Source organism: Sciurus carolinensis, chromosome 8 (assembly GCF_902686445.1).
Source record: "Sciurus carolinensis chromosome 8, mSciCar1.2, whole genome shotgun sequence".
Taxonomy (NCBI): Eukaryota; Metazoa; Chordata; class Mammalia; order Rodentia; family Sciuridae; genus Sciurus; species Sciurus carolinensis.
Genome location: NC_062220.1, coordinates 2,865,100 through 2,881,009, shown reverse-complemented (window position 1 = coordinate 2,881,009; position 15,910 = coordinate 2,865,100). Strand labels below are relative to the sequence as shown.

The window sequence follows — 15,910 nt, the reverse complement described above, 5'->3', positions numbered from 1 at the left end:
ACCTCGATTAGTGTGGAGTAGGGGGTGAGGGAGCGGGGACGCAGTCTCGGCGACCCTGAAAGCAAGGGGCACCCAGCTTTCTGGGGACCCTCGGGGGCTGGGTGAGGGTTGCCGCGTGCAGGGCGTGTGTCGGTGCCGGCGCCGGAGCGCGCGGCTCGTTCGTGCGCTGTCGCTGGCGCTGTGTTTCTAGTCCCTGGCGCCTGCTCGGTGCGTCCAAGAGAGTTTGACTGAAACGCGACTGTAAGGTGTGGAGCGGGGACGGAGGAGCAAGGTGGGAGGGGCGACGAAGGGGACCTGGAGAGAACGAGGACCCGGGGAGACCCGGGGAGCGAGGCCTGTCGCCGCTGCGTGGCGCTGCACCGGGACTGCTATTTTGAAATGCGGCGGCCGCCCCTCCGGGGCGCAGGATGCGAGGGTCAAGTGTCACTTCCTCTGGCAGTCAATCTCCAATATTCCTTGTAATGTTCTTAAATGGACGAATTCATTACTCGGGGTCGAGTGAATGGGAGAGGCCGCGAGCGCGGCTCGATCAATGGCGTCCACTAATGGTTCATTTTGCAGAGCTAGGCGCGGGGCCGTGGAGCCCGGGGACGCCCTGATCGATAGTTCACCCTCCTCGCGCCACGGGCTGGAAAAGGTCACTTAGGGAAGGTGGAAAAGTTCAGGCGCCCCGACAAATCCTAATTGTGTCTCTCCTTTCCCGCCGACCCCCTGCACGCCAGCACGTCTCTCCGAGGCTCGGCGGGGTCGGCTGCCGGGAAGCGACGCGGGTCCGGGGCGCACGCAGCGCGCTTCCCTGCGCTCGCGAGATGCCCACGCCGGGGGCTCAAGTGCGGGCTGCACACGCAACTCAGCGCGGCCGAAGCCCACAGCCGCGTTTCAAACCGTACGAGGGGTGGTCAAGTCATTAAAAACAAAAACAGAAAAAACGGGGCCCTTGTGTTAAGGGATCTGCAAGAGGATGGACGAGCCTAGGTTAGGTCGGCGCCACCCTCCCCCGCTCTTTTCTAACCGGGAGGGTCTAGCAAAATTAAAACCGAAAACACCTCCTAGTTCCTTCTTGCCAGGTCAGCAGCCCTCTAAGACTTAGTGGGCAAAGCGGGTTTCACACAGGGCTGGCTAGGGCTGGGTACAGCGCCCTAAGCGAGAGAGATTCAGACTGATGGAGCGAAGCAACGCCCAGAGAGGGCCGCCAGCTCCGCCGGTAGCACGATTGCTTTCCCCGGCGTGGTCCTTAGATTTCAAATGGTGTTGGCTACAGATAACCTGCTTGTAGGAATTACCTGGTAACCTGCCAAATCCCTGAGTTGTTGAAAGGAAATGGCCTCCTGGCGCAAAGCTCTCAATCTCTGCCCACCTCAGAAATTGGAATCCTGTCTCTTTCCCTTTCTTCCCATGGCTTCCGCAGGAAGAGGACAAGGCATGTTACCAAGTCGGCTGCCTGGAGACGCCGGGTGGCTGTTGGACCCACTAAAGCCTGTGCTGCTCTGGTGTTTAAGGCGGTTCTCCCTCCTGCATGTTTCTCCCGGGGACCTGCGGGGACCTGCGGGGACCTGCGGGGACCTGCGCAGACGGTGAGGAGCCCATGTGAGCTGCCCAGGTCACTCTAGAAGGGGCAGTGGACACTTCCTGAAAGGTGTTTACATCCCAGCATTAACACCAGGTTCAGGAAGAGAGGCTCCTTGCTGGGCATCCCACTAGGGGAGAGTGTGTTTCCCATGACTCACCCACTCTGGCTGCTGCTATATCTCCTGCATCCAAGCCCCTCGGTCACATCTCTGCTCCCTTTGAGTAGGAGAGAATAAAGTGGAGCAGAAATAACAGCACACAGGTTAGGACACCATTATTTACTAGGTGGATGTGGTTGTCACCGGTTTCTCATCTCCCCGAGTTCTGGAGGTACCCATTCCACAGGAGCCCCCTCTCTGTAAAAGCCAGATCTGAAGACTGTTGGCACAGATTCTCTATGATGGATTGCACCTCGGGTTGTGGTCAGAGGGGCTCACTGCCACCATTCTAGGACAGATTCAGTTTGAGCAGGGTGTTTAAAACTGTTTGCAATTTGATTTACACCCAAACGCCCCACTCCAGAGAAAGCGGAGTTCTGGCTCCGTGGCCACCAGTGTGCAGCTTATGTGCAAAGCAATTTGCATGGCAGTCCCATCATTTAGTTGCAGTAGAGTAAAGAGCAATCTGCTTATTTTAAGAAGTATGGATAAATAGGAAATAATCAGACAAAACTAAAATAGTTGACAATTACAACTTGAAGTTCTTTACAAGTTAGCATTTTTTTTTTTAAAGGACAACTATTACAGGAACTTTGAGGTCAAAGTTTTCTGTAAAAATATTTTCTTTTACAATTTCCCACAAAATGCATTCTTTCCCTGAATTTGTCTATGCAAAAGCCACTCGAGTGTGAATGCTGCATTCTCATTTCCTGCTCCTAGAAACCTCTGTACCAAAACATTCAAAGGCCCAGGTACTTGCTTTTTATTTCTACATAGTAAATTTTCTCTGAGGAGTTAAGTTGCCAAACATTCTGTGTCAAGACGGAAAGGAAATATTTTCAGGACAGGTTCTTGCAACAACCCCATTTTTGCAAGCACATTCGAGCAGAAAGAATCATTTCTGTTAGTTAACATTTTTGAGCCAGAAAATTAAAAACAAATATTTAACTTCCCAATTTGGGCATTGACTGCTAAACTTTTACAATGCATATTCAATGAATTAAACACAATCTTTACTTGCCAAATAAAACTGCCTTCCTGCAGTTCAAAAATAAGTTTGAATAAACTGGAGAATAAATAAAATGTGTGGGATGTCCACTGAGGGAGCTGACATGTGTGAACTTGGCCAAGAGATGGTTTCTGGACTCTGTTCAATTGAGGGGTTTTGAGATATCTAATAAAGCTATATTTAGAGAAGACAAAATTAAGTAAATATGTATAACTACAAACATATTTTCACTTTGTTCTCTTCCCAACCTACTTTCACAGCAGATTATTAGGAATGAATCTCCCCATTTCCACTTCTCATCCCAAACGTGGTGGGTTTCCACTTCCCCCCTTTTTGTCTGGGGCTCCCGCCTGACCCAGGGTTTTGTGACTATGACAGCAGGAATTGGCAGCTCATGACTCATTGGACTTCCAGGGCTCCTGTGCCTCCATCCATCCATCCATCCATCCTTTGAAGTTGTAATGGAAGGAAGTTTCTTACGTGAGGTCACCTCAAGGCAACAACCCAGCAGAGCTAGCTCGAGGTCCCTTCTTGTCTTAGGACACCTTGGTAGGGCTTCCCCCAAATCAGGCATAGCTGAGTTCCCTGGTCCTGAGGAGAATTCTTGCAAAGTGCCTCCAAATACTCCCCCTGCATGTTTCCAGCTCAAACACAGGTCTCTCCCCAACAAAAATAAATCCACAAAATCCTCTCCCTAACAAAAATAAATCCACAAAAACCTCCAAGTCCAGGAGCTTGGGTTCGGGCCTGAACCAGGGCAGCCAGTGCTAGGCAGCCCCTGCTGCAGAACCTCTGCAGCCTGTGCCAGCCTGGCTGTCAGGAGCCCCAGCCCCACACTGACCAGTGCACGCCCAGTGTCCCGCCACAGTGGCAGTTGTGGCTTTTCCCACCTCACCGCTCCGGCAAATGCGCAGCCTCATCCAGACCCCAGGGCCTCCAAGGATCCTTCAAGCTTGGGTCAGCTGGCACTGCAGACTACTGTCCTGTGGACTGAATGTTCCCCAGGCCTCAGATCAACAAGGGCAGAGATACAGTGGCCACAGGCCCCAGCGGTCTCTGCTACATGTAGCAGCAGTGGGCTGCGGTGGGGAGGCAAGGCCTGAAGGAAGGCCAAGGTCCTGGGGTTTCTCCCGCCTAGGTCTGGATTTACTAAATAAAACACCTCTCTCTCCTCCCTCCCCCTCCTCCAGTGCAGGGGGAGAAGGGAGCTGCCTTCCTGTCACATTCTGTTTTTGCCAATTTCAGCCTTTCTTCTTCGACCTCTGAGGCTGACTCACCTTAGAGGCTGACTCACCTTCACCTTGGGTTTCTAGCTAAATAGTGCTGCTAGTAACAAGGACAAAGAACAGCAGGACCCCCTCCAGCAATATGCCTACTAGTTCTAAAGGAGCTGGGAAGACCAGCAGAGGAATACCCATCCCAGACCCAAGGACAGTGTGCCTTGGTGTTCTCTATACATTTTGCCAATTCATCCCTCCCCATGGCTGGTTCTTCCTTCTCTTTTACCAAGACATTTGTCCAACATTCTCCAGTGCAGGGACTTTTCCTCACCAACTTAAGGTCAGGGTTCAGCAAAGTAAGTCAGAGAAGGTGCCGTGGAGATGGGAGGACCCAGGTAAGCTCCACCCCACCCTCTCCTTCACAAGGCACCTCAGTCGCATTCAGACTGCCACCACTGATGCTGCACAGCTGGGAAGCAGGACCCTCCAGAAGAAGCAGGAAGGCTCCTGGAAGGTGCCATAGCTTACAGACGGGAGCGCGACAAGGGCGGGCTTCCAGGCCTCTGGCACGCTGAGGCCAATGAAAACAAAAAGCGTTTAAAGGTGTATTACTAAGTAGCCAGAGTAGAGCTGAGACCAAAGAAGCCATGAGTGTCTTCTCCTACCTCTGAGCTCTGCAATCTTACCAATGAACTAGATTATTGATTAGTTTTTAAAGAGGCACCCATGCATGAATTCACAAACCATTCCATTAAAACATGGAATCAGCAAGGTTTGGCTTTGCAAAAGCCCATTACTTCTTACATATGTGCATATCTACATTAAATATGGAAAAGAAGAAGAAATTTGAAAGATAAATGCCAACTCTTGTTTTATCAGATTAATCAAAATGGAATTATAGGCTTCTTGAATTTAACTGAAGGCATCACCCAGAGAAAACTGTAGAAATACCCGCCCAGGGATTCTCTAGTTTCTCTGCAAGAAGGGCTGGAACAGCAGTTAAACAAGATGGGCAAAGCCCCCCTCAGATGAAACAAGCTTCTCCTGCTTCTGCGTCCAGAAGAAACACTGGCAAACCAACAAAAGCCCTCCTGGACCTACATCTGCTGCAACCTCCCCAGCAGTCTGACCACAGTCAGTCCTTTTGGGGACACCTATTTCCACTTACAGAAGATGACATTCCCAGTCTGCTCTATGGTCGTGCCATGTGCAGTGTCTGAAAGGGAAGCTGAAGTCCCATGGCCATCCTCTTCCCCAGCCGTCCCCCAAAAGGGGAAACTTCCATCAAGCACAACTTTCTTTTCCTTCGGTCCTGAGCTTCTGCAAACCCATGTTTCGCTCTCAGTCAGAACTGCAAAAAACATTTTGGATTAGATTCCATCCCCTCTGGCTTTCTGTCTACAGTTCAGCCTGGAGAAGACCTTCAGAAATGCCACAGACAGTTAGACTCAATAACTTCCAAATGGCTTGTGAACAGTCCTTGGCTGCCCAGGGAGCTGCAACCCTCTGCCCCAAAGTTAATTGCTAAATGATTTGCAAACTTAAACAATTATAAATTCTCTTCCCTTGCCCCAAAGAAATTGTGTTAATTTTCCACACACACACACACACACACACGAACCTGATTGATAAATGTAGACTAAATTTAAATGTGGCAAAAGGCAACAGACACCTTTTAAAATAATATGAACAGCGGATTTTTGCTAGTTCTTTCCCCCTGTGGTTTAATCAGCTATGATTCCTGTTCATAAGTTTTTAAACACCTGACTTTGTCTGGATATTTTAAAAAGGAATCGATTTGTAGTCATCTCCCCACTGTCTGTGGGAAGGAGCGGGAACTGTTGGCAGACACCTCAGCCTAGCGATTGGGGTGTCCTTCCATCAAAGTGACGCCAGGGGGCAAGAAGCGTTAACAAAGGCCGGCTCCGAGCTCTCCCTTTATCTACCCTGCGTGTCACACTTTGCAGGGCGGGATGACATTTTGCAAGGTTATACATTTCCAGTTCCACACAGAGCCTTATCGCTCATCATTCACCTCTTGGGCACAAACAAACAGCCTCTTTAAATAAAACCAGGGAAGAGAAGCATATACCTTTGTATAATTAAAAATTGCCAAAGAAAGCCAACCTTGCTGTTAATCCAACTTACCTTGCTGATACTTTGGTCTAATCCTATTTTCTCCTTGCATTAGAATGATTCTGCAAGGCCACTTTTGTTCTTCAGAAGGGCAGTTTACCTAGCCAGGGACAAGCAACCCCAGGCAGTCAGGTTGGGGAGAGGCCTGGGGGCTGCCCCCTCTGCCCAGGCTCGCTGGAGGTCTGAGTGCAGAGCCTGGGCGAGACAGAAAGCAAACGAAATCACTCAAGGGAAACTTCACTGGAGACAAAACACATTCAATTTCCTGACTACTCTGCTTTCTCTCCTGAATTATTTGCTTTTGGACGGGCACATTAAACAAATTAAACCCTAAAAATGGAACTTCCTCTGCTCCCTGCCTCAGAAAATATTTTGCTTTTTTTAAAAAAAGAATATGGTAATAATAAAAATTGAAAGAAAACAATAACATTCTAGATCTTTAAAATAAACTCATTTTGGCACCTAAAGTCCTTCTGGCAAATTCTGATCTTGCAGGGCTCACAGACAATGGGAACTTGTGCTAATGGCTGCTAGTGCTGGCGAGCAGTCCAGACAGCTTCCACGAGGCTTATTTGGACATCTTTTCACACCTTCACCTCCCAAACCCCAGTCGCTGGTGATTGATCCCGGCTTTTCCAGCCTGACCCCCCTTCCGGATAGGTCTGGAGAAAGGGATTTGTTGTGAGTTGGGGAGGGCAGCAGGGTGGGGAAAGAGTCAAATATTGTTATCTTTGTATTTTGGGATTTTATTTCCCCCGCGCCCGCTTCCCTTCCCACCCCCGCTCCCAGTATCATTTCTCTTTGAAATGTCATGAACTTGGCGCTTTCAGACCAAACCGCCGGGCTCAGGCCCGAGACAATGGGATTGTCAGAGGGCCAGCGCTGAGCTTTTTCTGCGTGTTCACGGAGCGTTAAGCCTTTATCCCACAAAACGGCTCCGTCTGACCGGGTCAGACAAAAGCCAACTTCCATCTTCCGCTCCGGGGGGATCTGGGCAAAGCCCGGTACAGTAGCGCGGCCCGGCGGGGAGGGGCCGGAGGGCAGGGCCGCCCTCCGCCCGCGCGCTCCGTGGCCCCGGTCCGCCGCCCCGCCAGCGCCGGCTTCCGCCAGGCCCGGGCCCTCGGGCCCTTCGAGTCACCGGCCTCTCCGTGGCCGGCATCGGTTGCACGGGCGCTCCCGCGCTGTCCGGACCCCGGCGCCACCAGCAGCGTCCAGCCCCGTCCCCCGCGCCCGGGCCGGCCCGCGCCACGGGGCAGCGCTGGGTGGACCCCCGGGCGCGGACGCGTGCGGGGTGCGAGGTGCGCAAGGGCGGTCGGGCCTGGCTGCGGGCGGACCTGTCCCGCTCCCGAGGAAGCGAGAAGCCACTCTCTCGGCCCCAGAAGGCCTCGCCGCGACCGCGGGCGCCCGGGCCTTGCGGTGAGTGTCTGGGGCCGGGGCGCCGCGACTCCACCCTCTGGATGGGTCCTCTTCTCCCGCGGCTCCCCCGCTCCTCCCCCGGGTCAGAGGGACCCGACCTTGCTGCCGCTCTGGGTCCCCGTGCGGGGCGCGGGGTGCGTGGGCTAGGAGGGGACCAGGCGGCAGGCGAGGGGCTCGAGCAGGGTCTGGAGGGAGAAGGGTCTGGATCTTCTTCCTCCCCTCTCACTCCTCAGAATTCAGTTCCCCCGTCGGGGTCACCGGTCTGGGGAGAGACGTTGGACCTGGGGAAACTGTCCCTTTCCAGCTGCTGCAGCGCCTTAGCCAGATGTGAGGTTCACGTCCAAAAGCAGGGTTCCAAGCAGAATCTGGGGAAGGCAGGCAGAGCTCAGGCAGCCAGACCGAGGCGCCTGGCTGGGGACTGGCCCCGGTAGGGGTGCGGGGCTCAGGAGAGCTTTTCCATCTTTGGTGTTTGCGTGGTTCCCGGGAAGCTACCACAGAGCCTGACGTTTCTGTCCACCTGTGTAAGGCAGCCAGGTGTGGGGTTGCTGCTGGAGGCTGAGAAGTAGATTGGGAGAGAAAGAAGACAGGAGGTGGGAGGTGGGCAGTCGGGACACTGCCTATCTCCCCCCAGCAGGGGCTGGGGTGGAACAGCTAGACTGACCCTGAGCATGCAGGTCCTCTCAGCTTTTAGGTCTCTGCTGCTTCATTGTGGAAGGAGTAGGTTGGGTTAGCCTGTGGTGCAAGTTGCTTCTAGCTAGATGGGTTTTCATTTTGTTCTTTTTCTTTGTGTGAAGTTTGACCTACTCTCTCACAGTACAAATTCACTTTGTTTCAACTCCATTGGAGGGACAGTGCTGCCTTTCCGGGGGACAAGCAGCATACAAAATGGCCTCACATGGGGAGCACCTTCCTTTTCTTTTCTCTTCTCTTCTCTTCTTTTATTTCTTCTCTCTCTCTCTCTCTCTCTCTCTCTCTCTCTCTCTCTCTCTCTCTCTCTCTCTCCCCTTCCCTCCCTCCCTCCCTCTTTTCTTTCTTTCCTTTTTATTTTGACCTCCCAGCCCTTTTGATTTTATTTTCTATTTTGAGACAGGGTCTTAGTTGCTGAGGATGGTCTTGAATTTGTGATCCTCCTGCTTCAGCCTCCTGAGTTGCAGGCATCGCGTGTGTACCACCATGCCTGACTACAACTTGTATTTTTTAAAATGACTGAATGAAATGAAATTTAAAAAATATTTCTGCAAGTGAAACAGAGCCAGGAGCACTCAGGCTGAAGCAGGGAGGTGGGCTGGTAGGAAGCTGGGAGTCTGGCACTGGCTCCCTGGGCAGTAGCGAGTGTTCCTGGCTGGGTCCAGTCTGCGGAGGCCAGGCTGGGAGAAGGAGCTTTAGGTCTTGGTGAATATGTAGATCTACTCTTTCTGGGGTTGCCTCTCCCATACCCACAGGGTCTCCCTCCAAGTGACTGGGAAGCTGGTTTTGCTCTGGAAGGGAGCAGGGTACTACTCCAGCTGTGCCCACCAAGGATTCAGGAGACCTATCAGGAGCCACCTGCTGCCTGTCTGGCTGGCCAGCCTGTTTTGCAGTGTCCCAAGCACAGTAAGGGCTGAGGAGGCCAAATGACGAAGGCTTAAGACCCCTACTTCCCAGGAAGGAAACCCAGGCATGGGCTGCTCCCAGGCCCTCCTGCCTCCCTCTCTGGGCTGCCTCCTGTCTGGCACAGGGTGCAGAGTGGCTCAAGGCCCAGATTCTCACTCCCTGCCCTGCTATCTTCCTGTCCGGCCTCCAGACGCCATGTTCCGTCTCCAGCCTCCCTGGTCATGCCCACCTGGCACCGCGTCATCCTTCCACTGTCACCTCACCTGTCTGCACGGGCACCCTAGGGCTTCCAGAACAAAGTTCCCTGGCAGTGGGTGGTGCAGAACATGGAAAGGCCTTTCCTCATGGCTCTGGAGGAAAGTCTCAAGTCTCAAGTCCCAAGTCAAGGTGTGGGCAGACCTCTTCTGCTCTTCCCAGCTTCTGGGGTTGCCAGTCTGCATTCCCTGGTGTTCCTTGGCTGGAGATGCAGCATTCCAAGGTCTCTTTCAGCTCACCTCCCCTCAGGTGTGTCTGTGTCTCTTGACAGCCAGGGAACATTAGAAGCAAAGTGGCACCTGAGCACCTTCCCCTCCTGCTCAGGAGGGAGACTGGCTCCCTGCAGCTCCCTCCCCTGCAGGACCTCCACTGTCAAGGTGCTCTTAGGAGGCTTGTCCTCTCTAAGTCCCACCCTGTCCCCTGCATCCAGCCAACTGTATACTTTCAGTTCTAACAACAAGTTCTTGAGAACAGCACCTGCTCCTGAGGAGACTCGTGGCTCTGTGGCCCCTTCAAAAATAGGGGCTCCAGGGAACCCTAAAATTGTGCACCGTGGCAGCAGGTCCCGAGTCCCTGGCTGCGTGCCAGGTGTGTACCGTCAGGACTCGGAGTTCTGTTCCCCAGTGGAGGTGATGGAGGAGCTGACCTTGGGCTTGTGAACTTCCGATCCCACGCCTGGTTCTCGTTAGGTCCGTGATGTCTGGGAAGTCACTTGGCCTCCAGAAATCTGCGGCCTCCTCTACAAGTGGGAGAGCTACTGCCATCCTGAGTAGACACCAGGGCTAGGAGCACAGGAGACCCACAGTCCACACGCCAGCCCGTGGGTGAAGCTGAGTGCCTGTCAGCCCAGCCTTATGCGTCACCCGGCAGCTTTGAAGACTGTGGTTCTGGGCAGCATCAAAGGTGAGACCTGCTGTCTTAGCCGTGAGGCTACCCCCACCTGAACCTGCCTGCCTGGCTCCTACTGGGAAGACCTGAGCGTCAGCTTCCCTCCAAGCCCCAGGTGGGAGAGTGTGATGATCCAGACAAGGAGGGACGCGTGGAAGGGCGCCTCCTATGAGCTGCTCCTGCACTTCCTGCAGCACCTCTGTTGGCTTTCTAAGCAGTGCCCACTGGGCACAGATGCAAGGCCCATTTCTGCACTGTCCTGGGAACCTGGACCATGCTGAAAGCCCACCTCTTCCTGGAAGGCCTTTCCTGGCACTGTCCCCAACTCCTATCCACTCCGGGCTGGCATGGGCCCTCTGGGTCCTGGCAGCCAGTGTAGGGCTGGTCACAACACCAGCCACGTGCATACAATGTGCTTCCTGGTCCATCTTCCACATGGAAAGGCCTCTGGTTCTGGGTCCTCTGGCAGGGGGATGCATGCACTGGGTGCTGAATGAACAGGAAGCTGCCGAGTCTCCCTCCATGGGCAGGAAGAGACTCCTAACTGGCTTAGCCCCTTCCCCTGGGAGTAGGGCTCCTACAAGACGTGACTTCAACCATGCACCAAATTCAAAGTATCCATCCAAAGCACCCTTTTCTGTCCTGCCCTCCACGGACAGTGAAGATAAAAGCTCTGTTGTGCTGTGGAAGGAGTGGATGTGGATTAAACCCGGACAGGTGACTCCCCCAGAGCAGTCAGCGTTCCCTCCAGTGCTGGGTCCAGTGCCTGCCCGGTAGTGCTGTGGGTGGAAGAGGTGGACAGGTGGCTCTGTGGTCTGAGTGAACTCCTCTTCCAGCCCAGGGAAGTGACTCTGGGTTTGCTAGGGCAAGGCTCTCCTGGGAGTCAGCCCTGAGAAGGGGCTGATGCCACAGGCCAGGTAGTGACCTCCAGAAGGGGCACCTTGCCTCCCGAGGTCTTTGATGGCTCCGACCTACTGAAACCTTGGTGCTCTCCATTTCCATGAATGTGGGCCTCGAGGGAGTGGCAGGGACGACAGCCCCATCTTGTGCAGGCATGACTGCTGAGTGCAGGTGCCCAGGCACAGGGAGGCTCAGGAGCAGCCGGTGGGCAGGCGCTGGTCCTCCGTCTGTGATATGCCACTCATTGCACCCTCCAGCTGGAAGGGGGGGCTCTGCAGCCCACGTTCACATCTGCAGGAGTGTGGACTCTGCTCTCACAAGCCAAGACCAAGGCTCTGGTGCTTGGGGCACCCTTCAGCTCAGCTGTGTGGCCCCTCTGCCCTGTCCTCCACCCTGTGGGAGCAGGTACAGTGGTCATTTCCAGGATGGCCTGCACATCGTGGGTGGTTCACACTATGCCAACAGAGGGGCAGTGGGCGGAGCCGGGTGCGTGGTGGGCCGGGGCCAGGGCGCAGGCAGCACAGGCTTAGGACCAGTTCGCCTGGCTTGGTGGAATCTCCCCAGCAGGCCCCGCTTTCTGGAAGGTGACTGGGCTCCTCTTCTACGGACTGGCAGGTAGAAGGCACTCTGACAAGTGTGCTGACCGGTGGGCCTCTTGGAGGGGCGCTCGCTTGCTAAAATGCTAACAACCTGGGGCGGAGCTCCCGCCAGGAGCCAGAGCATAGCCTTTCATCACATGGAAGAAGAAAACTAGACCCGGGGCCAGGCGCCTGGACGTGGCCTGCCGAGGTTCGAACGCGTTATTTAAGGGCCCTCTTAACTCAGAGCACTTGCATTTCGTATTTGAAGGTGAGACTGTGCCTCCATCCAAGCGGCGCTGTCCAAGGGGCTCCGCTTCACTCGGATTCATCTGCTCCTCTCATCCAGTCCCCTGCATCTAAACAGCAGCTGTGTGCTTAGTGGGATACAGCGTTGGTCATGCAGAGCCTTTTGTCTGAGGTTCCTGGGGCCTGGTGGCTGTTGGGTAGGAAGTTTTAGGTAGAATGATCTGAACTATAAAATAGAGTGAGTTTTTTTAAAAAAAAAAAAAAAAGGATGGAAGAACCCCCTCAAAGGGAGGAATGAATTCAATCGAAAGAGAGCTCAGCATTGCTGAGGATAAAATCAGACACTCCTCCAACACCATCAGTTTCCAGGAGCAGAAACGAGGTCCTCAGTGGCCCAGTGAGTTACCCGTGCCTACTCATCTCCACTCCTACCGATTGCACAGATCCACAGTTCATGCTACGAATCCTGCCGGAAATGTTTACAGTCCAGTTAGGAAGTCAAAACCAACTGTAGGAAGTATGGGTAAAGGCCAAGGGGCTGGCACAGGACGCAGAGTGCCAGGGAGGTAGGAGGGAGGCTCGCCAGGGTCACGGCCTCCTCAGAGCCTGGAGGATGGGGTAGAGAGGGGGAGCATCCCTCGGCCCCTGCCCCACCGGCTGTTCCCGACAGCCTGCCGGCCTGCCTGCAGGGGATGCCGGTGGGTCTCACTGTCATCCCCTTGTCCCCAGGGCCCTCCAGGACCCCTGCAGCACTTCCGTTGGTGGCAGCAGCAGCGTCTCCCAGCTGTAGGCTTGGCTGCTGCCTGCCTCCTCACCTCGGGGAAACCAAGCCTTGCAGGGGGGCCGGGGAGACTTTGGATGGCTGGTGTGCACGCACTGCCTCCCTTCCCCCATGCATTACCTGGCCGCAGCTCCTGTGGGCAGGGACAACCTCAGCACTCCTCCTTTCCCTGGAGTGGAGAGCGACGCCCCTGGGAGAAAGTAGGCTGCCCCGAGTGCAGGTCATGGGGCCAGAGGTGGGAGGTGAGCCCGGGGCCCTGAGTCAGCTGCCTCCTGCAGTGTCCCAGCCTTGACAGCACACAGTGTGCCTCCTGCCTGGTGACGGGAGGCAGTGTCCCAGCCTTAGCACACAGTGTGCTTCCTGCCTGGGTGATGGGAGGCAGTGTCCCAGCCTGGACAGCACACAGTGTGCCTCTTGTCTGGGTGATGGGAGGCAGAGTTCCCCAGTCTTGACAGCGCACAGTGTGGCGGCAGGCCAGAAGGCAAGGCGCCACTGAAGGCTCTAGTTCGGAAGGGATGGAGTGGGTTTATCCACCTCGTGGTGCCAGAGCCTGCGGAGCCCGACTTCCCTACCTAAGTCGGCCTCTGTCCCCATGCTGTTCCCCCCCAGGAGGGACCCACTGTACACCCCTTCTCCATCACAGGCAAAGCCCCTCCCATGGAGGGGAAGCCCCTGGGGATCTCCTGGATGCTCGCTTCCTAGGAAGCAAGGGTACGGACTCCAGCGTCAGAGCTGGGGAGCCCTCGGAGCTTCACCAGACTGGGAGGATTCACCCAGAGGACACCTGAGGGACATCCGAGCCAAGAGCTGGCCACAGAGAAGCCCCAGATGATCCAGTCAGGTCAGGATCAGATCCAGCAGCAGCCGAGGAGGAGGCCGAGGACAGCCAGACCAGGGGAGGGCCCCAGGGAAGCCAGGGTCAAGGAAGCTCTTTGGTTGTGTCCACAGGCTGGTGAAGGGGCACAGGCAGGGGAAGGGTGCGTGGGCGCAGTGGAAGCCACAGCCCGAGGCTGAAGACTCAGGAGGGGTCCTCCTCCTCCTGACCATGGGAAGCCCTTGCACCTTCCCAAACCTCTGCCATGATGCCCATGAGGGCGGCCCTGGAGGCCACCTGCCTGCTTTGAGGACCACGGCTCTGCAAGATCAGTCCTTCGTGACTCCTCTGAGAGGAGAAGGATGTGGGGACACAGCCCCCAGGAAGCTCGTGGCCTCCTCCTCCTGCTTTCCATTTGCCTGGTCATGGCCAGCTTTCCTAGCTTTCCTCCATGGCCTCTCACGCCTGGTGGACAGGCAGGATGCTCATGGAGAAGTACTAACCAGGTGCAGCCCCGCGGGACACAGGTCACCCAGCACTGCCCAGGACATGCCACCAATCCAGAGGGGATTCGGACAGGCTCGGCCTCTTCACCCTTCAGGAGAGTGGGTGTGCCTGAGGCAGACGGTGGCATGACGAGTGTGTGTCGTAGGTGGCAGCGTCTGTAAGGACGTGCTCTTTGAACTAAGCAAGGGCAGCACGCCCCTCTCCCCTTTGCAGAGGCCCTGCTCTCATGTTTCTGTTGCGAATGAGAAGGCACCTCCGCAGGAATGACCTACCTGGAGCATGGAACGCACTCACAGGACCCCGAGAGGTTCGGGGACGCGGACGACGCCAACACAGCCTCACTGCAGTCAGACCTGACTTGCATTGTGCACCAAGCGTGCAGGTGCTGATTGTTCGTCCTAAACACATTTAACTTCCAATGGAGTCACATCATTTCTTGAGACTTGTGTACATTCATAAATTGTGTATGTTTGACCACAAAAACTCACAGACTGGTCTCTCTTGGGAAATACCACAAAATAGAAAGCATAAAGCACAGATCTTCCAATTTCCTTAAAATGTGAGTGTGACACCCTGTGCAAGCGGGTGGTGTGCCCACCCCGGCCGGGGCCCAGCACCCCTGCAAGTCCGAGCTCAGAACACTGCCTTCTTGGAAGGGCTCCAGCCTGCCGGTGTTCAAATGCCAGAGAGCTGGCTTCCGCACGCGGCATGCGCAGCCTGGGACGCTGGATTAGTGATGCTCCCTCCCCCACGCCACAGGTCCTTAAGCTGGCAGAGCGAACGCAGGCAGCGCCATGAACAGCCTGGAGTCAAACATTATCCAGCCTGAGCTTAAAGGGTGGTTGATCGAGAAATATGCAAGTCACTCGGAAACCCGCGTTTCTTTGCTTGTCTGTCTGCAGGTTAGAGCTGGTGGTGAACCGTGGAGCCCGATCCGCATTCATGTTCCTGTGCCACAGCCCCCACCCCACCCCAAGCACTTCCCCAACGGTGTCTGAAAGGCACCACTGGGAGTCCATGCCTTCTTCCTTGGGGACAAGGACACCTTCCCTGTGAAGTCCTGCCTCCAAAAGACTCTTGGTGGGTCCAGGAGGGCAAAGCTCAGGGCAGGGGAGGGGCAGCCGGAGGGGTCTGGGGCTCAGGCACAGAGAGGGCCCCAGGGTGAACACTAGCTGCCGGAGCAGCGCCTCTGGCCTCCTGCAGCCCAAGCAGTGCGGGGCTCCACCACAGTTCCAACCTAGACAGAGTCCATGTGGATGGTGGGTTCCGGAAGCCTGTCCTCTCTCAAAAGGGGTCTCCAGTGGGAGGTAGGAGTACTATGTAACTGTGAGGCTTTGGAATTTCCATCCTAACACTGGAAAGAAGTGTAAAAAGCATGAAAAGTGAAAAGAGGAAAGGAAAAGGCAACCATCCGCCGCTGCTCGGAAGATAAAGTATAAAATATGTGCATCTGTTTTCCATGGAAAGCAGGAAAAGAAACCAGTTGTGTGTTGCTTTAGGAACTAGGCTGGACTTTGAGAGCTGGGAAAAGTCATTTAAAATTCAATTTTAAATCACGATGCTGTCTCTCGACTCTCCATTCTGTGGCAGTAGCCCTCGCGGCACAAGATCATGTTTTCTCGAGCTATCACATAAACCTCGTTGCTCAGATCTGAGTGTCGGCATGGAGGGAGGGGCTTCCTCCTCCTGTCACCTTGACCCTGAGAACGGCTGCCCTGTCTGTGCATCCATGGTGCACAAACTGGGTCTGAAATGCATTTTTCAGGCTTGCTTTGGGAAAGCCACCATCTTGTATTCAGATACTCTCCAGGATATCTGCAGATTGTTCTAGAAGGAA

General features: G+C 54.8%; 1 protein-coding gene across 1 annotated transcript; it reads left to right on the top strand.

The window, feature by feature from the left end:
• Positions 1-809: 809 nt before the first annotated feature.
• On the top strand, positions 810-11,319 carry LOC124990553 (collagen alpha-1(XVI) chain-like). The gene is made up of 4 exons (XM_047560669.1): positions 810-886; positions 1,500-1,574; positions 7,047-7,508; positions 10,046-11,319. Exons 1-4 carry the CDS (start codon positions 810-812, stop codon positions 10,140-10,142), a joined length of 711 nt encoding a protein of 236 aa, XP_047416625.1. The 3' UTR covers positions 10,143-11,319.
• Positions 11,320-15,910: the final 4,591 nt, after the last annotated feature.

Excerpts from the sequence above, each read along its gene's own strand:
- LOC124990553 (XM_047560669.1), top strand. The coding sequence starts at position 810 with ATGCCCACGCCGGGGGCTCAAGTGCGGGCTGCACACGCAACTCAGCGC. Across the intron at positions 1,575-7,046 it reads TGCGGGGACCTGCGCAGACG|ACAAAAGCCAACTTCCATCT; the intron begins GTGAGGAGCCCA and ends TGACCGGGTCAG. Across the intron at positions 7,509-10,045 it reads GCGGGCGCCCGGGCCTTGCG|GTCCGTGATGTCTGGGAAGT; the intron begins GTGAGTGTCTGG and ends GGTTCTCGTTAG.